This window comes from Lathamus discolor, chromosome 10 (assembly GCF_037157495.1).
Source record: "Lathamus discolor isolate bLatDis1 chromosome 10, bLatDis1.hap1, whole genome shotgun sequence".
NCBI lineage: Eukaryota > Metazoa > Chordata > Aves > Psittaciformes > Psittacidae > Lathamus > Lathamus discolor.
The window spans coordinates 14,986,981-15,008,963 of record NC_088893.1 but is presented as its reverse complement, the minus strand read 5'-3'; the positions used below and the strand labels follow the sequence as shown (position 1 = coordinate 15,008,963).

Sequence of the window (21,983 nt, the reverse complement as noted above, 5' to 3'; positions counted from 1 at the left end):
TAGTGCAATACACTAATTTCTTATTAACTGTAGACTGGAGGAAATATATATGGAAGGGGAAAAGTGGGTGGAAAAGAGGCAGTACAAATCTAATGAGCATTAAGTGCAACAAGATAATTAGAAACTGCAATTTCCCTGGCATTCATTTTAAAAGTAAAAACTGGTGTTCATCCTTCCTGTAAATTCAGTGTTAAAGGCTGTGCTGAATAGGTTCCCTCCAGTCCCAATGAGTCTGATGTTTCCTGGGTGCCATTTCCTGATTCTTTCTGCATTGAAGTTGTAAGTGAATGAATTTCATGGGCCGAGTTCCTATGTGAAAATATATTTGGATAAATGAATCCCATTAGCATACGGGAGAGGACCACCCTCTCACAGCCCCACTACTTCCTGCATATTCACATCCATCCCTTGAACAGGGAGCACCTTTGGGAATATGCTGCAACTGTCAGATGTGGTTTCCTCTCTCCTGGTGCATGTTTTAGAAGCTCTGGCTGCTGTGTGGTTTTTACCTGTGACCTAGGAATGATGAGTTCAGAGTTCCTTCCAGTTTCTATTTAGTTAGTAAATGTTTTCCTAAAACTAGCAGTTAAGTTCCCCCCTAGATTTAACAAGAAAAGGCAAGAAAGTGGCGGATGAGGGCATAGCAAAGCCTTTCCAGCAGCAGGCAGATGTACCTACTCTCTAGCTCAGAAGTAAGAGTAGGAAATGATATAGGGAGGCTGTCCCCCACTATGCTTTGGGGGGAATGCATTGCATCTAGCACAACCCTGAAATGTTCACTCTGGCTGTGACAACTGAGCTTTGTTACAGCAGTTTAGCTCAGGCTGCACCCAAAAAAGCTATCGGCTACTGTTCTCTTACAGCAGGTTAAGACAGACCTGAATGTGCTGCCTTGAGAGCTTTCTGGGATTTTCTACATCCCTTAGCTCTTACAGAAGCACCTTTGAACTTCCCATAGGAGTGCTCATCTCCTGGCCCAGCAGAAACAAGGGAAATTGCCAAGTGATTTGAAAACTATTTGCAGTGGGAGAGAATTGGAACGTTAGGGTGAGTTGTGCTTTTCAGAGAGAAAATTTGTTCTCTGAATAAGCAAAAGGAGACAAAACATGTATTAAAACCACTGAGGATGTAGTTTGCATTGGTGCAAGAGCATTGTCTGAGCCAACAGCCTCTTGGTGCATTTTTATAGCAGCCACACAGCGGCTTATCTTATTTATGCTGGTGTAATCCCTAGTGGATCTGGCAGAGAAAGTGCTATCAGGCAATCATCACAGCAACAACAATGGGAAGGATCTCTTAAAAGGGTCGATGAACTATCATAATCTTCTGTGGTATTAATGCTGGCATGAAGGCAGGCGCCACTGAGCCTCTAGGAGGTCCAGCCCACTAGCAGGCATGTGAATGTGAAAGCTAGTACAGATGAACACCCCAGCTACTCAGAGCTGCTTTCCTTAAAGTGGAGAAGTCAAGCTTTGCAGGGCATTTATTACTGGTTTCTCCCGCCCTATAGAGGCACTGTTTATTTTTGCTTCAGCTAACCAGACATGTTATTCTTATTACAAGTTACTTGGTTTAGAAAGCAGCTTTTCTGCAGTATGGACATGTTGGTTTGCTTGGCTCCCAGTTGGCTGTTTCTGCCTCCTTCCCCTATTTGTATGGCTCCTGTGCAACATTTTCATGCCTGTTTTTTGCTGTGCCCATGGTTGCCCAAGTCAAACATCACAAACTGCCCCGTTCTGGTGGAATGCTGATACTGAGACATACTAATTTTTCTTTCTTTTCAAAGAGAAATGATGAAGGAATTTAATTAGCACAGGGCCTCTATTCCCCTGTCAAATAATTTAAATTGTTAATCATTAATTCTGAGGGTGAAAAATAACGTCTGGCAGCAGAAGCACAAACTGTTGGAGAACAAGTGTTTGCAGAGGAAATGTCTCTCTGCAAAGTGTGGAAGGCTCAGGTCCCTGTGAAGGTAAACTGGTGCAGCATCAGTGCCTTGAGAGCAGCGCTGAGTTATTCCTGTGCTTAGGTTCTTTGTATGTTGGGAAATAGATACCCGATTGCTTTACCCTGGTTCAGTGCTGCCCAGCAAAGGTTTCTGGAGTGGTTTGTTTATTTTTGAAACACAATTCAAGCCAAAAAGCTTTGCAGGAATGTACTAGAGTAGCATTCTTCGAGTGTGATGTTTTCTGTAAGCAGGTGTCCCAGGGGAGAGGATTAGCCATCAGGCCTTTGAGGCAGGCTGAGGGAACTGGCATAATTGTTTCTCCCATTACCCTCAAAACCACGCTAAAGCAGCGTGAGATCTTGGGGACACAAGAGAATTAATCAGCTCGGAGCCTGCTGGAGTCACTAAAACTGAGAGGTTTTGGTGTAGTCACAAAGAGAACATCAGATGGTTGGGTATAGAAAGGCACTGTGTTGTCCATGATTGGTGAGTGTTAACCATGATAACTCTCTGCTCTTCCTGATTATCTCTCTGGTTGCTGAGACAGTACCTCTTGGCCATGGAACCCCTTGAGTAGGGACTGGAGGTCAGCAGAGCTCACTCTGCATTCGGCTGATGCTGATGCTGCCTGTCTCCATCTTGTCCTCAGCAGGCAGAAAGAGGGACAAGGGACAGATGAGAGATTTTCTAAGGGAAAGGGGCAGCTCTAAACTCTGTGTGCAGGCTGTTATTTCTGACTGTACATTGTGTTATCTGGAGGGAAATGCTGTCAGACTCTGGCCTGGGAAGGCTTGGCACAGACTGCATGCGGCCTTTTTTAAATGATTAGGTTTACTATCAAAATTAATAGCACAATCAATATTGATATACAATTCAATTAAAAAGGATGAAAGTCATTGTCTGTGTGTTTTTCTGTCACATCTGAATTCCTGTCCTATAGGGGTAGAGGTGGACAGCATAAAGAGTGGAAGTATATGGGGAGAAGAGAGCCCTGATACTTTATTTCTGGCCTGTCATGGTGCAGAGTAGGAGCTCTGAATGTTAAAGATGTGCTGGTTGCACAGTACTGATTGCGATCCATGTGGTCATGCTCAACTGCTGGTAATTACTATCCCTGCAGTGTGGTTATGGGGTGCTACAAGGGTGGATTTGCAGAACTAATTCTCAAAGGTAGGGAGGAAATTTGGATTTGGTTGTTTTTTTAATTCATCTGAGATCTTATGCAGCAAGGCATGGAGCAGGGCTGGGTGTTGGGATAGGATGGGAAAATAATCATTTACAGTGAAACTGGTGAAATATGGACTCTGAGAACCTGCGAGAAAGCTATCTTGCTCTGAGAAAGAAATGGGCAATAAGCTGTGATTTATCTCTACTCATGGCGGGAGCAGAGGGACGTGAAGGAAAAAGTAGGCTTGTTAATGTTGCTGTCTCTGTCCTGGCTGGTTGTGCTCTGTTGCTGTGAGCTGCTTAAACCAATTCTAGCTTTTGCACCAGAAGTAACTGCATTGCAGTAGTGGCAGAATGTAATCAGTTAAAGTTTTAACCCAAAGGATCCTGAAACACTCTGAGGTCCTGCACAACATGTTACTGCTTGTCCCTGTGGCTGTACAAGAGGAGAGGAGCTGGGAGGCGCTTTTCCATGAGCCTTGGGGAGTTAACCCTCTGTGGTTACTCCCATCCAGAGAAAGCTTCAACAGCTTCACTGGAGTGAGGGGGGAAAAGACTTCTGCTTCAGACTGCAGCATCCTGGTGTCTGTGTTCCACTGTCACATTCCTGCAGCCCATGGATCCTATGCCATATGGCAAAACACCCTGTCCAGAACTATAAAACATCCCAATTACACTGATTAACTCTATGGAAAGACACCAGCGCTTGGAACAATTGCTGACGCTGCCTGAACAGAGCAATAAGAAAATAATAAATGACTAGACAGCTGGGGACGGGGGGGAGAAAGCTGCCCATTTTGGATAGCTGAGATGGGAAGAGCACAGGGTGACCAACAGATGCCATGGGAATAGTGCTCAGTTGCTTGCAAGATCTCTGCTTTTACATGGACTATTGTTCAAAACTCTCTTATGGTGTATGGTCACTCTTGCTTATTGCATACTTACAAAGAAGTGTGTGTTAAACCCCTTTTTGAGCTGCAGGCATTCTCTAGCAGCATTCCCAACTAATCCCTCTTCCAGAAGCATCTACAGCTCTTGGAGCACAAGTTGTGACTTTCTGGAGAGGTATGATCCTCTGCCACTGAGACAGGTTTGAAAACTCAACTTAAACATTAGAGAAGCAAAAGTCAATGCTCAGGTTTTAATCACTTTGAAATAAATCCAGCAAACACCAGTGTTGACTCTTACATGTGCATATACTGAAGGGTTTAAAAAGAAAAATTATAAATGCATTTTTCATTGGAAAAAACAAAGGAGAAAAATCCCTACAAAGACAAAGGCGTGTGTCTATTGTCACATATGCTGAATATTCCCTTTAAAGTCAAGGGGTCTAATCAGATATTTAAAGTTGTGCATAAACAGCCTTACTGAATGCAGTAAACAAAGGGAGGGGGAAAGCTCTTTGTTGATGAGGTTTCTTATTCAAGGGAGTAATATTCTCTTCACTGACGTGCTCTTGATTTAGTGTTTGGACGGAGAGCTGCGATGGGAACCTCAATTGACGTCAGGAGGTTTTTAGATCACAGACCAGACAAGTGTCAGAGCTCTGAGAGATCGTGGATCCTCTTCTATCTATAGCTCTGCAGTTGCACTATCAGTCGTGTTTTCATCAGCTTAAATAACTTGCTGCAGCAGCTCTTTAAAAACCAGTTTTTAGTTTAAGGATTTATGTTGCTTGTTAAGATTGGCTATGAATATTGTAACTGCTTCTTTCTTTCTTGATAAATTGGAGGTCGTACGCATAGAATTCTTAGAGCTAGAACATGCAGTGCAGCGTGGTTGTGGGGTTTATTTTATGAAACTTTTTGCTGCAGATCCTTTGAAAACCATCCTGAGTTAATGTGCGCAATCTGCCTCCAAAACTGTGGGTCCCACAGTAAAGCTGAGGTTCCTCGGGTGTATTCTGTGCTGTGTAAAATGGTATTTTCTGATGGAATTAGTTATCATTGCAACACAAACACCCTGCTGGAGATGAATGTTTCCTCTGTGCTGTCTGATTCCAGGTGTAATTTATCAGTTTGTTCATGAACTATAATGAAATGGCTCAACTCTAGCTCCCTTGCCCGGGATGACTTTTCTCTGTCCCACCCCAGCTGCCCTCTGACTAATTTCTTCAGCTCCCTGACAAAACCCCTATTTCTTCAACCCTGTCGGTGCTGCAGGGCCCATGTTGGTGCAGGAGAGTAGGTTGCTTGATGAGGCTTGTTCTGTGTCAGCCATGCCTCTGGGAAATGATTTCTAAGCCCATAGCTCCATGTCAGGGTGTGATGGATGGGGCTGGAAGCTTGGAGGATGCTTGCAATTCTCAGGTACGTGGGGCGGCATTAGAGGTGGGATGCATGCATTTTGGTCTCTAAATCAGATCTTGGGAGCTCTGGTGAGGGGTAACTTCTGTGTGTGTGGATATGCCAGGAACTATTGCCCTGCTCAGGAAGTGCTTCCTGAGGGTGAAAACACTGAGAGTGAAGAAAGGGATAACACATAAAGATACCTCATGAGAAAGTCACCTTTTTTGTCCACAGCCCTTGTGGATTTTACAAGACAAGAATAGGCTGCCTCACCTGGGGATTCAGAGAATTGAATCCCTAATCCCAGCTGTGCTAATACATGCAGTGCACAGGTCCTGCTGGAATGGGGGACTTGGCACATCTTGCATAGGGTTTTTTTGGCATCAACAGGAACATTTGGACCTAAGGATATTTTTAAAGGGTGCTGGTAACAGCTGACCCTCATTCTCTTCAGGTTTTGTACCTATACCATTAGAATGGGGAAGAGGGATTTTTGCTTGGAGCTTTGTACAAAGCATCTTTTTACTTGAATCATCTAAAATATGGGAAAAATACAAAGAAAATGGAGTAAAAGCGAGAAGTCACAAATTCTGTTGTATTTTCTGCATGATTCCTGGCTCAGCTCCATCTTGCTGCTGAACCAGGCGCATGCGATAATGGCCCTACCCACCGTCGATCCCACTTCTGTTGCTGTTGGTTTTGATTTTGTTATTGATTTGTGTGTTTGCTCCAGCCCTGCTGGGGCTGGGGGGCACGATCTGCATGCTGGGTGGGTGGCTGCAGGGACAGGCATCACTTGCAGGGCAGGCTTGTGAGGGGAGCTGCTGTCGGCAGCTTTCAGCTGAAGGCACTGTGTGAGATGATTGATTGCACTGCAAGCCCTGCCGTTCCATGCATGCGACATTCCTTGTCTTGGCAACCTTTTGGTAGTGTTTTCCTTCCTCACCCACCCTGTAATGAGGCACTGATAAAAACAAGAGAGTTCCCTGGCTGTCTGCTGAGGCATTTGGGTGTTCTGTCTTTTTTTTGCCTTCTATTTTTTAACTTAGCAGGCTGTGAGCCGCAGTGGAAAGATGAAGAAGGAGAAATCAAAAGGAAAGCGGGTGCAATAGTGTGTTCTTTCCTCCTCCCTCTCAAAATCCAAATTTCATGGGGTTTAGTAAATTAAGATTTCTCCTGCTTTTTCTCATCTGGCACTTAGATCCAGCAGAGATGTATTTACAGGAAGCCAACTGTGTCTATGTACCAGCCAGATGTGGTGCAGTCCCCAAATCAGCAGCTTACTGTGGTGCATTATATGGATTAAATAATTGTCCTCATAATGGGGACCGCTCAGGGCGTGTAAATGATGGGTGCATCTGTCTCCATCTATTTCTGCTCTCTGCAGGCCCTCTCTGGGCTTTGGCCTTACTGAGGGAACAAAAGCTGTATTTTGGGTTTTTGAGTTTCTGTGCATCAGTCTCTTGAAGTATCAGATTTAGGAGTAGCTTGGAGGTGTGTATCTGACCTATAGCACCAGTGGGATCAAAGCATGCAGACCATCAGGACCAGATCAGCTAGAGTGCATCAGCAGCTTCCCAAGAGATTAAGGGAAAAACATAATTGTGAACAAACCATTGATCTTAGCTAAGAAATAGCAATGCAAGCCACCTCCCTTTGAGGGAAATGGTTTCTGTTGTCTGATTTTTTTATGAACACAAACTTCAATTTTTGGAACAATTTGGGGTAAGGGTGAGAAACAGAAGAGGTGCTGGGTTTGGTTTTTTTCTTCCCTGTATAAGGGGAACTGACCTGCTGAAAGAGCAATATTTGATGCTGAGTGCAATGTAAAAGTTGCTCTTTTCTGGGCTGTGCAAGTAGGTCTACAAGTCAGCAGCCAGACAGTCTGGTGTTGAGTTGTCTGGTCATGGCTGCTAACAATCCTTCCAGTGTCTTGCACTGAAGCAGCGGCAGCAATTCCTGCTTCTCTTGCTTCTTCTTTTTTGCTTCATTTATCCCAATTCTTATTTTTCTCCAAACTGAAATGATCACAAGTGCTCAGAATGACTTTCAATCAACAAATTGAATCCAGTCATGGTGGGGAGGGTGTGCTGGAATGACACTGGAAGCATGTGAAAGAATATGATGAGCCATTTTTACTGAAGGGTATGAGGTGCACAGGTGTAACCATCCTTCATAATGATAGAAATCATTCTGCTTTTGCTGACAGATAAAGGTCAATAGAAAGTATGCAAGGTAACGATAGCGAAAGGGTAATTTACTGGAAATAGTGAAACCCTCATTTAATGTGCCTCAACAGTGAGAGCTGATACAGGCAAATAAAACAGAAGTCAAAATGCATTATCAGCCTGTCTGTTGTCTTAATACTTGTAGTCACTTTAGGATTCCTGGAAAAGCTCCAGGTTATAGAAAATGAGCAAGCGAAACACAGTGAATAGATTTTAGATGATTTGACGTATTTAAATATTGTGGGTTTGATTTGGATGTTGTCTTTTTTAGGTATGCTTATTTTTATATTTATTTTTTTTAAACCCTTGTCTTTCATCAGTACCTAAATAGCAATTATAATCATTAGGTGATCTAACATCTTGTTCTCTGCACTGAAATTTGGAGAGCCCTTTTAACCTGCATGCTAGGATGAAATGAGAACAGACTTCTCTGCTGGTTTTCTATCACAGATGAATGATCACTGGTTGGTGCCGAGCTAATAAAGTAATTTAATTTTGGGCATTGATTAACATCTAATTCAGGTATTGGGATGCTTTTCTATCCAGGTCAGCTCACGAGGATTTGGTAAGATGAATTTCATAAGCCACTGAGGGAAAGTGTTTGCCCAAGAGCAGGGGAACTGCAGTGGGCTGTTGCTTACAAGTGTTTTCCTTTTTGACTTCAGTCTCTTAGTCAGTAGCAGAATGAACTTCTTAGACTTTAGATTGTGCTATTAAATCTGAGGCACTTAGAGTCAGTGGGCCCTTTGCTGCTGACTTGCTTCGTACATCAGGGTGTCCAACACCTCTTTCATGGGAGAAGAGGAATGAGGGGGGGGAAAGTTTTCCTGCTTAAGTTTTTGTTCTTGAAGGAAGCCTCTGCAGACAATTCATATGATTACATGATAATTCATATGCCCTTACAGATAAGGGTAGGACCCTACTACTATGCCCTCTGCATGTTGTTCTATTTCCAGAAGCAGCTCCCTTCAGGTATTGAACAGTAAATACATGTTCTGCCAGTGGGACTTGCTGCAGTATAAGCTAATGTTCAGTGGGAATCAAGGTGGAAAGACAGTCTGTGTTACCTAAAATCTGCACAGCATCACTGCCTTGGAGACAAAGGGTATTTTGTTAGTGCATATGAGAAACGGCATAGCTATTTGTAATGTTGTTAAACAAGGTGATTATCTGTGGGTTTCCTGCTCTTTGGACTCAGGGTAAGGAGGAGAAATGTTTTTGCCTAAACATTTGTGGAGCCTTTCTTTTGTTCGGACCTACCCAAGTTAGGTCTGGAGGCAGGCAGTGGTTTAGAAAGGAGGCTTAAGATTAGACTGTGTTAGTGTCCTTATAGCTAGCTTGTCCAAGCCTTTGTTATTTTGTGGAGGAGCTGACAGACTCAGCAGAGGCACAACAGGTCAAAAGGCACAACTTGCAGTAGCTTTTAGTTCCTGTGAGGAAAATATTCTTTAACTGTGGAGAGTACCTGCTACTTTGCTTAGCTTTTGGCTCTGAATGTCTCTTATTAGTGCTTTGTTCACAGGTAAGGTACCTCTAATGTTATCTAAAAGTGCAGACTATAGCAGAAAGTTTAGAGATAACATGCACTTGACTCGTTTTTCTTCCTCTGCCTTTTATTTGCAAGGGGATGAAATCAGCAGCTTTCCAATCACCTGCTTGTCAAATCTCTTTACGAAAGACAGACACTTTTTCCTAAAAGTTAAGGTGGCATATTCACAATGGCATCTTATTGTTTTAAAAACAGGAATCAAGTAGCCCTGTTACTGACAGGAGGGAACATGAAAATGCCAGTCAGAGCATTCCAATAAGGTCTGAGGCTGGCAGCAGCTTCTAGCTTCTGAGTCACTTGGAGCAATAGCCTTGAATCACTACTCCTAGCTGACAGATTGCTGTTCAGGAGGGGCCAACTCTGATCTTGATTTGGTGAAGGTCATGCTGCTGATTCCTGATATACAGGAGTGCAATCAGGACAAGAATCAGACCCAAACAAATTCAAAGCCTCACAAGACAGTCTTCACTTGGGTGAGATTCCAGTTCTAGGCTATCTTTTGTCTCCTAACTTGTACAAAGTGCATTCCTACCTCCAGGCTTATGCAGTGGTGCATCTGGACCACTACAGCTGTTAAAATGTGATGGTACAACAGAAAACCCAGGCAAGATCATCATAGGGTAGGGATAGCTTTTGTTTCTGCATGAAGGAATTCTCAACTGAAACAGGATATGAACATGCAGTGTATGTAGTTAGACTTTAGGAAAATGTTTGTGTGTCTCCACAGATAGAAGCAGGACATCTGGAAGTCCCTGTGTAAATAATGTGCAAGCTATTTTTATTCTCAAGAAAGCGTTTTGCCTTACATAGATATGTGTCAGCAAAGGCTGGTCAAGCAGCCTGTCAGAAGACACTTCATCTCCCACCCAAACCCAGGTTGCATCCTGCCTCCGTTCAGGGTCTTGGTAAATGTCTTAGTCACAGCTAAGTGACTGCAGTCTGAGAAAGCAGGTAGCAAAATGGGAAATGCTCTTCCATAAATAAATGTCAGAATGAGCCTCTCAGTGCAAATGCCTTCTAAAACACACCAACTGTAACAAACAAATATATTGATAATGCCGTAACATTTGCATTCGCAGACCAACCGTTACTCTTTCCCATAGGGTCTTGTTTTATAAAAGCCTGGTGAAGGACATTTTTTTTTATTTTTATTTTTTTATTTTTAAAGCAACAGATCTATCCATTTCCTGTATTAGCTGTATCTAATTTTCTGTTGGCACTTTGGGTTTCCCTTTATTTTTGTGATATATGTGCTAAAATATAATGGATTCTCTTTCCATACTATGTTTGACAGGCTGACAATAGTGTGATACACACCACAATTTAAAGCAATGCAGGCTTTTATTGTGGATTATTGGATTATCAGCTTGTATGATACAATTTTTTTAAGTGTTATATGATTGAGTGCAGGAGGAACTGGCACACTAAATTTATGAATGGCTGTTAATGAATAAACTTCTCTTACTGAAACTGAAATAGCAAAGCTATTCCTGGACCAGAAAGGCTGATAGGTTTTTTTGGCCTATTATAAACTGAACACATAACACAAAGTGGGAGTAAAAAGGAAAACATTGCTTAGTCAGTTCTGAACACGAATTATTGCTTTGCATTTTTTGGGTTTTTTTTTATTTATTTTTTTTTCTCCCTACAATTGAATTAAAGCATTTTCAAATTTTCTTAATTTGAGGAAAATCATCCTTCCAGAAGTAGCTTTTATATTCAATATAACATAATTGTATATACCACATGTATGTATAAGTATACAATTTGTAACAGTATAAATATAAAGATTAGAACCTGAAGTGGCTGGTTTACCAAGATTTTGAATGTCCAAGATTTTAATTGATGTGCTGAGAATCTGTAAGTGCTCACGTGTGTTGTGGCGCATAAGCGTGCATCATAGAACAGGATCAGTAAGATAAGTGTCAATCAATTTCCCTTGTTAAGGCAGTTCAGAGGAAAGTCAGACAGATGCTTTAGTACCAGGGCCATAAGAAACTCAAGCCTGGAAATGCCCTTTCTTTTCATTATTTTTCTTTTGCCTTTTAGCTTATTTATGGACAATTCCAGAGCATTTATTTGTTTAATCTTGTTTCTTAATCTCTCTTCTTCAACGTTCTTTAACTAAAGAGTTTAATGCGTATACGTATGCTTCCTAATAGTCCACCCCACTGTACTGTGCAGTGCTGCTATACAGTTGTGGCTGGCTAAAATGGGAAAGGATGGCTCTAAACTGTTGGGTGTTGTGTGTTGTTTTTCAGATATTGGTGACTTTAGCAATTTCTAGAACTTTTTTCTTGGTTTACCTAACGGATAAACATCTAAGCGCTTTGGATTCATGTCACAATCTTGCTATCTTTGATTTTTTTGTGGAATTATGCAAAAAGTAGGGGTATCTCTAATTTTTATGCCTGAAAAGACTTTGGTGTTCAAAAAGAAAGAGACTGCTGGCTAGAAAAGTCTGACCAGTATCAGCAGGTATGCTGCTATGTTTCATAAAATAATAAGCATTGTAGCAGTGATGCTGGTGTAAATAATGTTTGTTCTTTCACATTTAAATATGAGACTTTGATAAAATACAGAAATGCAGAAATAAGAGCCATGCCACTGAAATAAGTCAAAGACTGAGCAAGTTCAGGTCATGAAAGGAGGTTTTTGCAGTTACATCTATCTGGCATCTAACACTTGCTTCAGCAGGCTCCATTATTCATGCAAGGACAGAACAGCTTTTAACTTCCAATAGTGGGTGTTGTTGGTTTTGTTTTGGTATTTTTTTTTTTGTCCATTTAATAAAAGCAGTGCAGGGAAAAATGGACCAGACACATTCTTTAAGGATAAACCTGTTCCTCTTCTACCTTAGACTTAATGGGAAACTGAACATACATAAAGCAGAAACAGTGTACAGCTAGGTGACTGATAATTGCAAAAAGCTCCCCACATCCTCTTTGGCTTTCATTTAGATTCTGTAAGGAAAAGATGTTAAAAACAGAATGAAAGAAAAAAGTTGGGAAGAAAGAATTTCTTTGCTTCATGTGACTTTCAGCATAGCAAGTTGAGGAGATAGGGTGAGCCCTCTTTGAAAAGGAGTCCCACGATTTCTCAGGTGAACCATACCTAAGCAGTGAAAGAATCCCACAGAACTCACCTTAACCTGCAACCTGAGGATGGGGCAGGGGGCGAGGTGGGAATATTTACCCGGGCAAATTCAAGTGCAGCATTCCCAGCCACCACTAGCTGTCACTTTGCAACCAGCCGGGGTCGGTGTTTTCAGCACTGCGGTTAGAGAGATTGCGGTGCTAATTAAACAGAGTAACTCCCAAAGCCGCGGAAAGTCCCGAGCCCGGGGCTGTGCGATAGACAGCCTCGAGTAACCGAGGGGAGGCGAAAAGGCCCCTCGAGATAGGCAGAAAGCCACTGTCCTAAGCCTGAGGCTCTACCTAGGAGCTGTGCCCCGAGCTCGGGGTGGACACGGCAGTCCAGCCCGGCAGCGCCCGGTGCGCGCACGCTTCTCCCGTAACGCCGAGCCTTACCTGAAGAAAACGATAGTCTCCCACACGTAGACTCCGAGCGCGTTGACGTTGCACATTTTTCCAGCTCTCGCTGTGGTTTGTTTTGTACTCCGTGAGGGGTGGGCCGGTGGGGATGGCCAATAAAGTAACCCGGCACTTGGGAGAATTGGTAGGGGAAACGAGCCACCCCTCCCGAGGCAGGCTGGGCAGGGGAAGGCCAAGGGCTCCGCTCAGCACCTTGGGCGGTATCAGGGTAGGGCAGCTGAGATCAGAACCCTGGACAGCGTCTGGCGGGCGGCTCCGGTCAGCACCCTGGACAGCGGCGGTGAGCCGCGCTCCGCGGCCGGCGGCTCCGCTCCGGCGCTGCCTCGGCTCGTCCCTCCGCTCCGGCGGTGCCCCCGCCACCGCCACTGCAGTGGTGCTCGGGGCCGGAGGACCAAGCTTCCCGCACTGAATTCTCCCTTCAGCGGGATCTCGCTCCGGACATCAGGCTGGCGAGAGGGAGTGATGCAGGGGGTGTAGGTTTGCCATCAGGGTGGCGGGGAGTAAGATGGGAGGGGGTGGTTGGACGACAACCCTTAACAACCCAGGGCTTTAATCTCCGCTGCTAGCCGGGGTGTCTTCCTAATTACATCCACAGGAATTTGTCAGTGTGGAGCCGTGCTGCAGTCCCGGTTGTGGCGCTTTCCTGCCCGCCGTTTGGCTGCTGTTGATTCCTGCTTCCTGGGCTATTTTCCTCCCGGATAAGTTATTGCTGCTGTAGGGTAGGTGTCCCATTGCTCAGGGCTAGAGCGGAGGGGAGCGGAGGGGAAGTTTCTCGGGAAGCACTCCCATTGTGCTCAGAAAGAAAGTGGCTCAGTGTCCTCCTAATGCATCTCATTTCCCCTCTGCCCTCTCTCCTTTGCCAGGACTCGCCAGATCTTGGGAGTTTCTTGCTGCATTAATTTACTAAACTAAAAAAAAAAAAAAAAATAATAATTGGGGGGGAAGGAGGAGGAGGTGGAGAAGAGGGAAGGCAGAGGGGAGGGGGGAGCTCGGTCTCTCCACCATCCCGAGGCCCTCCTCTTAGCTGTGCTCATTGGTCTCGTGGCTGAAAAATCTACTCTAGGACGCGGTTGGATAAACGCATGTTGTTCGGCAGCAGCTGTTAACCTCTAAAGCGCTGACACGTTTTGGTTTATTTCAATTTTTTTTTCTACACGAATTGCTGTCTTTTTAAGAAGTCTTTGAAATCGTCTCCCTTGACAGGGCAAGCGTAGCCTGCCTTAAGTCTCCATCTCGTGGAAGATCTGCTTGGTTGGCAGTTGCTATTTGTTGCTGTTGGTTTTTAAGGAACATCTCTGGGTTGCTGACTTTCTTTTTTTTGTTCTCTGTGTGTGTGGTGGTGTTTTTTTTTTTTTTGTTTTGTTTTTTTTCCTTGTTTTATTTGTTTATTTTTGTTCCCTTTTGCATTTGGTTTTGCAGAGAAGTTTGGCAAATACCAGAGCCATCAAGGTCAGGGAAGGTAAGGAACATTTAGCAGTTTCTCGGCTCCCGCTGTGCTCGCAGGGTGCCGAGTGTGGTGGTCCGGGGGAAGGAGGGGAGGAATGGGCACTTTAGTCACTTCGTCAGCGTGTTACTCTGCTCGGTTTCTGCTCAACTCCTGAGATCTGAAATTAAAACTCCTAAACAATCTAGGATTCCTTTCTTCTTGTTCTGGTGTAATGGGGTTTTTGCTTTTAAGTTCCGTTCTGTTTACTTGTCCTGTGCTTTGCAAAACTCCCTATGGCAAAGAAAGATCTGCTTTTAACCCCTTTTTAGCTGTTTTTTATCTGTTCAAAGACTTGTCCCATCCCACATTGTTGGGTGGATGGAGGTGAAATGGACTGCTTGCTCCACTAATACCATAGTCCCCCACACTGGGAAGTGACTAAGTTTTTCTTCTCACTTTGGGTTGCATCTTGGAGGACCTTCCTGCCATACTGAAATTCACCTCATGTTTTTCATTGCCTGTTTTTATTTGTTTCAAAGCAGGACATGTACTTAGCTGAGATGACAGAAATATCATTTGGGTTATCATTCAATAAAAAAAAAAGGAAGAAAGACCTGCTTGGCTTCTAGCCATTGATACCGAAGGAGTTTAATCTGATTTACTCCAGCTACTGGGTCTCAGTGTCTAGCCAGATTAATAACAGGCTCTGATTTCAATTCATGGAGATTCCTGGAGATGTGATTTCACAGTGTTTCCTACCTGCTGCTTGCTGGCTCCTCGCTGTACTTTCTCTCCTGATAGTTATCCCCACATGGATGATGAGCCTCTGTCACTGTACTTCTCCAGCCCCCAGTGTGCTGACAGAGCAGAGAAGGAGCTCCACACTGGGAGTGTTAACAGGACGGGCACAGCAGGAGAGAAATTGTGTTTCCCTGTATTTTTACTGTGGAGCAGGAGGCAAAATCATCTCTTGGCATCTGTAGGTGAAAGCTGGAGGCTAGTCAGCCTTCTGGTTTCTTTAGAAATGGGCTGTGTAAGATAATGACTGTCTTGTGTGATTTCTCCACGGGCTATAAGCTTAATCTGCTTTATAACAAAGGAATCTGGACTTGTTTCATTTTGTCCCAGCTTATGTTCTCATAACTTCCTTGGGTTAGAAGAGGAGGGTGCCTGCCCATTAGATCAAGAAAGCAGATATTTGCCCCTAGAAAATATCACTTATATCTCTTCCTGGAGATGCGGAAGTTGTTACTTGCTTGCCTTGGTACTGTGCCCTGTATGTATTACTTGCATGTGTCAGACCTTGGTTGGGGTGGATCCAGATTCTTCGAGTTCCTATCCTCTGATTTAACCTAGGTGACTCAAGAAACATCCAATCAGTTCCACTGAAACCCATCTATAGGTATATTTGTGGTGAAGTTACCAGTGTTGGTTCTGTACATTACCTGATTTTTTAGCTTTATTTTCCTGTCTATGAAGCTAAAGGCAAATAACCCAGAAATCAGGTCTGGAGATCTGATGATGTCTGGAAGTCAGTTTTATTGCTGTTATTACAATGTAACTCTTGACACCAGGTATTGGTTGGCAGGTCTCCTCTGTCTGGTTCTGTCGCGGCTTGTTCATATATTGGGTTTTACTCTCTGCTTGTTTTTTAAGCAGTGTTTGTTTATTTATTTATTTACTGGGGAGAGGTGGGGAGCGTTCAATTGCAGGTCTCTTATTTTTCAAGCTGAGTACAAATTGTTTTGAAAGGTGATTTATCTTTCTCTGGTGCACTTGCACAAATGACAGTGTTGAAGATAACTTATTATGTCAAATGAGGCTCTTAAAATTAGAATTACCTGCTGTGTATAAACCTTGTTGTTTTCATTAGTTTGCTTCAAACTGGATGAGTCTTGTAAAACTCACTGTAGGTGAAGTGGTCTGGGAAGCTTCTGTGTCATCTTTGAACATGCACCTCATTGCTGAGAATTAACCTAAAGCCTCATTCACAGCTGCAGTTGATTTCATTCTTGATCTGTTTTTTATCTCCATGTTTTATAGCAAGTAAAGTGATTTTTGGTTTCGTTTGTTGCCTCTTTAAAATTAAAATTCTGATAATAAATTCATACGTGGGGGTAGGCTTCTTCAAGCTGGCCATGCGCACACACTGCTGTCCTTCCCCAGATAAACTTACAGGATTTTCAGTGAAGAAGGGGCTAGCATAGCAGTAAAGTGCACTCAGCTTATTTTGGGAATACTAAATCCATTATTGTCAGCCTGGTTTTTGGAGAATGGCTAATGAGGAAGCAGTGCCCCAAGAATGTGGATTGGGCTTCCCAAGACAGAGATTCAAACTGCTCCAGTAGCACTTCTTGCTTTTTGACACTGGACAAATGAAAACCATATTTTAATTTAAAGTTAAGTTCAGGGAATTTTTACGAAAGATTCTATGAAGTAAATTTCTATTTAGACAATTTCCATATGTAGCAAGCAATTTTTGCACAAGATCGTTCAACTAAACACAATTTTCTTAGAGACTTGAGAACCTGGGACACTCTTATTTAATAACTGTTGGTAAAATAACACCATAAAATATTCCTGCAATATTTTGTAAAGTGTTTAGTGAAGACTTTTTTTTTCTTTTACTGGAAATATATACAGATGAAAGAGAAATCACTGGAACTAATGGGAAGGTTCATTTTATCCGTATTGCCATAAATATGTTTAAAATTAAACTCTGAATGTTTTAAATTATGTTTTGATATGCAGTGGATCTATGGAAAATAAGTGCCCGAGCTTTTTGCATAGGAAATGCAACAGAACTTGGAGACTAAGGTTAGAAGCCCACTAGGAAAGGAGCTGAGGGATTTGTGGTGTAGGTGATTGATATTTTTGGCTGAAATTCAGACCAAATATCACTGTTGACAGTCCTTAGCCCCATTTGTTTAAATAATGATAGGTCTAACCATAGAAATAGAGCTTTTCTTAGAAAAAGGAACAAAGCTAAATTTGGCCAATATGCTGGAACTTCTTGGTTATGAAGTGCTCCATCATGCATGGTATATCCTTATAAGATTATCTCCTGGTTTCATAAGGACCCTTTCTAAAGAGCTGCACCCAGGATGAGAAATGCTGAGTGGTACAAAACTCTGAGGTATACTTTGAGCCAGGGAAGGTTTCTACAGCCATGCACACCCACATCTGTCCACACAAGGTGTGTTGTTGCTATATCCAATATTTGCGTTCTCAGAAATGTGTGTAATAGTCAAGTGGAAGTGTCCTATACAGAACTGCTGAGGCTTCCACATCCTACTCTTTCTGTACAGGTACTCATTTGAAGTGCCTACATGGTGCAGAGAAATTTGCTGCCCTGTTTCTAATAGTGCACATAAGCTTTTCCTTCATGTAAGGGCATGTATATGCTGTAATCTGAGTGTGTTAAACATGAAGATTCATGCCGTACATCTTTTTCTGCAAAAAGAACAGTTACTTAGATTGTCATTGGCCTTCATGCTCCTGACAATGTATTTCTTGACAAGTACACTAGGGATGCATTGATTTCTTGTTGATGGAAATACAGTACCCATGAGTCTAGTGGTACCCAACCTATGATCGTAGACTCTTCGGAAGTGGTGTGAAGCCCTGTACTAGGATGACTTCATGACAGATTGTGACTATATGTTTGCAGAAGACCAAGTGAAGTACTTGCTGAGTGCAGCATTAGGGTCTTCCTGACCCCTGAATGTTTGTTTGCCTCTCATGTCAGGTGCATTAATCAGGCTAAGGCAGTAATCCTTGATGAAGAGGAAACAAAGAAGAACAAATGGTCATTTCCCCCATGGCATTAACTAATTTCCATGTTACATATGTCACATAATGACACCTGACTTGAGCTGTGAATGGCCTTGCTGCATATCCTAAGCTTGTCATCATTATAATTTATGTATAAAAGAAAGTAAGCTGCATGGACCTCATAGCCCTGAGAAATCCCATTGCTACTTTCATTAAAAGCTTGATTTGCAGATCATAAGTTAATTATTTTCTGACCTGTACAGAGTAATTATGAGGCAATCCCAGAGAACCCAGAAGTACTGTTTCTTTCCAAGATCCTGGCCAATGAAACTTTCTTTGTTGCATTATTGTGTGAACATAAAATAGGATAAAGTTGCTTTTACAGCCAGCTTTGGCAGAACTTGTCAGGTGCTGAACATTGTGCAGTTGTTTGAGATACTATTTCAGCTTTTTTTTTTTTTTTTTTTTTTTTTTTGCAAAGCCCATTGCTCCTGGCTTAGCAGCCCTCAAGTGCTGTGGGAAATGGAACTTTTCTACTCTACCTTGCTTGTAAATGAAAGAAACCATCTATTTGTTTTGAGGTGAGCGAGCCCCAGGTTTTGTGACATGCTTATAGAGAGGCAGAAGCATGCAGGGCAGACCTAGAGCTATTCACGTCACCCTCTTCATTCCTGTTGTCATGGACTAAAAAAAAAAAAAACCCAGAAAAAAACCAAACCAAAAACCATAAGAAGAAGAGGGGAAAAAAATATATTGCATACTTTCATTGCTTCATTTGCCTTGTGAATTCAATAGGGTTGTATGTGAGAGACACCATGAAGTGGAACCCTTTAGAGGAAAACTTTGATTGCAAACAGCAGGCTCAGAAAGCAAGTCAGGAGATAACAGCCAGTGGTGCTGAAGTGGCTTCTCAGTGTCTGTGTTTAGATACTGAAACATCCTTTTACATGCCCCAGTTAATTCATAAGACCAAGTAGCGATTTATCTTCTGGAGTCAAAGAAGCAAGGTGTAACTTTTTATTTGTATTTTTTTTTTAAGCTTTGGCAATGGAAATATTTGTACATCAGACATCTGAAGGGTCTCTCTATAGTTCAGCTAATGGAAAGGCACTAAAGTATCAGTGCTTACAAGTTTTGAAGTCTTGTTCTGTTGCCGCTTTTGCCTGCCACATGCCTGCAAAAGATGAAAGTTGCAAAGCCTTTGCAAGTTCCTGTAAGCATCAGTGACCTGTATTTATTAAAAGGAATGGAAGTGTAAAACCCAGGGTGTATACAACATGGATTTTTTGGGTAAAAATGTTAGTTCTGATATCACTCCCCCCAAGCATCAATACAGATCTTTATGGGAAAAAATGAAGTATTATCATGCATTTCCTCTGGACAAGTCAGAAAATAAATTGCAGCTCATTCATGATGTTGCACCATGCCAGCATTTTTCTTTTATATAGCTTTCCCTCCCCATGAAAATAGTTCTCTACCAAGGCAATTGAATTGGACAAAAGTGATTTATGTTGGCTGTGCAGAGAGAAAAGGCTTTGTTAGGTTTCAGGGAGGACATGGAATACTGAGAGTGAGAAACAGCTTGGCTGAGACATGGGGAATCGCAGTCCTCTCATTAAATCTCCATGCCTATGACCAGACGTGGCCTCACTTTGCATTTGCTGCTTGATTACCAAATCTATGAAGCTGTCGTCTGGAAACAAAAGGCAGTAAATCAAATCAATGAGCATCTTTCATTGGGAACCAAAGAAGCTGGTGATGTTGTATTCTCCTTTGGCTCATTGTCTGAATGTGGCAGATGCGAAAACCTGACCATACACATTTCTGCTTGCACGTGGAAGTGTAAACATTAGGGAGAAATGGAACTGAGGTACACTCACCAGACTTCTGTATGAGCAAAGCATTGGAAATATTTCTCATATTGCACTCTTTGTGCAACTTATGTTATTTGAAGTGGGAGAATTCTGTCAAAGTGCCAGAGCTTATTTACTGACGTTACTGGCAAACTCAGGGAATCCTAGAAAAATCTCTCAAGTCTCGGCATTCCAGAAAGCCTCAAATGTCTTGGATATAAGAACTTAAAAATTGCAGGAATGTCTGCATGTGAGTGTGACTTCACTGTCCTAAGAATGTGCCCTAGCAGCTGCCTAATTCCAGCTGAGTAAAAATTTGTGCAAACTACTTTGAGCTTATAGGAACTGAGACTTCCCAAGAACTCATAACTTGGCCATAAGTTGGGCAGATCTCATTGGGAAGTGCAAGAGGCACATCTCCTAGCCCTACTGAATGTAAATCTTCACTCAGAATTCTTGGGAACAGATTAGTGTTTTGGTGGGGGGTTTTTTTGGCTTGGTAAACCAACATATTTTCCTCAAAAAATCTGCACTATTTTGGTGTAAATCCAAAGAGAAATCCAGTATGGAAATTTCTGTAGCAGAAGAAATTGGACAAAGTAATAAACAACGAAAAAGGGTGTTACCAATAGACTTCAGGCAGTCTGAAGTATAGGGTCTGTTCCTGGCACTGGGTATATGATGTATTGCCTGGTAAATTCAAGTTAACATTACATCAGCTCTCTATAGAGGGTGTGTCTATGCTCCTCTATAAAACCTGAGACTTCTGAGACCTTGTCGGTTAAGCATTTTGTTGGCCCAATAAAACAGCTCACGTGGCAATGCTGAGTGTTAGAAATCAATACAGCTGCGCTTTCCTTGTCCTAGCAGGAGAAGGGAAAGCTCAAAGGACTGATTAAGATCTCTTTGCTGAAAAAGCTTCTTTGAAATATTCTATTTTAAGCATATGCTATGTGTCTACAGGTAGTTCTGCATTTAATTCGGATTTTATAAGAGGGTTGCTGCACATTAAATAAACTCATCTTGGTTATCAATAGGTTATTCACTGTAAGCATGCATCTTATCTCATAAATTTTAAATCTCATAATAATACTGGTTTTTAGTTTGAGCTCTCATGGTGAATTTTCATTGTCCAGATTTTCTTCATAGTGGTGTGTCTACATTCAGTTATCCATTTACTGTCACAGCCCCATCAATAGCCATTTATTTAAGGAGTGTTTTAATAAACCGGATAATGTGCATGCTTCTTTTCACTTGGCTTTACAGGTACAAAATTGTTTTACTTTCTGTTCAAGCCCTCAATGACTTCAACTGGTCAGACTCTCCCCTGGGGCTCATGCTTTTAGGAAGGAGAATCTCTGCTGTCTTCCAGCTGTCTCTGGAAAAGCACAAGTGATGTGGGTGGGTAGTTTGACAGGTTACCGAATTTGTAGGTGGCCAAAGAATTTGGTGGTAAATGGGATTTTTTGACAGGGACCAGCACTTCTTGCTCTTTTGGATTTGTGGTACATCTGGACACTACTGTTAATAAGGAGCTGGAGTGAGGGTTTGGAGCAGTTTGGCTGTGGTGTTGCACAGGGCTCAGTGTGGTGGTATGTGTGCTGATGATTGTAGTATGGTGTTTTCTGCCAGCCCTTGTGATGCTGGATGCAGGTGATATGTGTGAGTCAGGTCTGTCCCTAAATGCCTTCTAAAAATTCAGGGATAAAATATCTCTAGCTGGGAAGGGAACTAGGGCTGCCTCAGGGCCAACGTACGTGTTTCTTTCCTGTTCCAAGAATTAAATTGTGAGGGTTGCGCAAATGAGAATGCGTGTGCACCCCTGCACTTGCATGTCTGTATGCCATGCTGCCCAGTAAATGACTTAGGTGAAAGTTCATGCATGAGATCTGTGCAATTCCCAGTTACTATTCCCACAGGAGAAGCAGAAGGAGGGGGGAAAAGGGAAATCTTGCCTCACTGGTAAAGATGAGAGTTAATAATCAGTTTAATTCACAATCTCCATCTCATCAAAGGAGTTGCTAATAAGTGTTTGTCTTCTCTTTCCCTCCCACTCCTTTCTCCCTGGAGCTAGTGAGAGACACAGACAGCACAGATCACAGCAGCAAAACTGTAAAGGAGAGAAGAAATCCCTAGTGGAACCTCTTTAATCTGCCTCTGGAAAGGGCAATTTGTGTTAATAGGACAAAACTGTAA

At 42.5% G+C, this 21,983-nt stretch overlaps 1 protein-coding gene and 1 long non-coding RNA gene across 2 annotated transcripts in view; one reads left to right on the top strand and one right to left on the bottom strand.

Annotated features, from left to right (window-relative positions):
• The window catches only part of GLRA1 (glycine receptor alpha 1), a 36,203-nt gene extending 23,437 nt beyond the window's left edge, over positions 1–12,766 (bottom strand). Inside the window, exon 1 of the mRNA XM_065690372.1 lies at positions 12,711–12,766. Coding sequence (XP_065546444.1) covers positions 12,711–12,766 — 56 coding nt within the window. The remainder of the gene's footprint in view (positions 1–12,710) is intronic.
• Positions 1–21,983, top strand: part of LOC136019813 (uncharacterized) — a 161,306-nt gene that overhangs the window by 10,681 nt on the left and 128,642 nt on the right. The gene's annotated exons all lie outside the window — the stretch shown is intronic.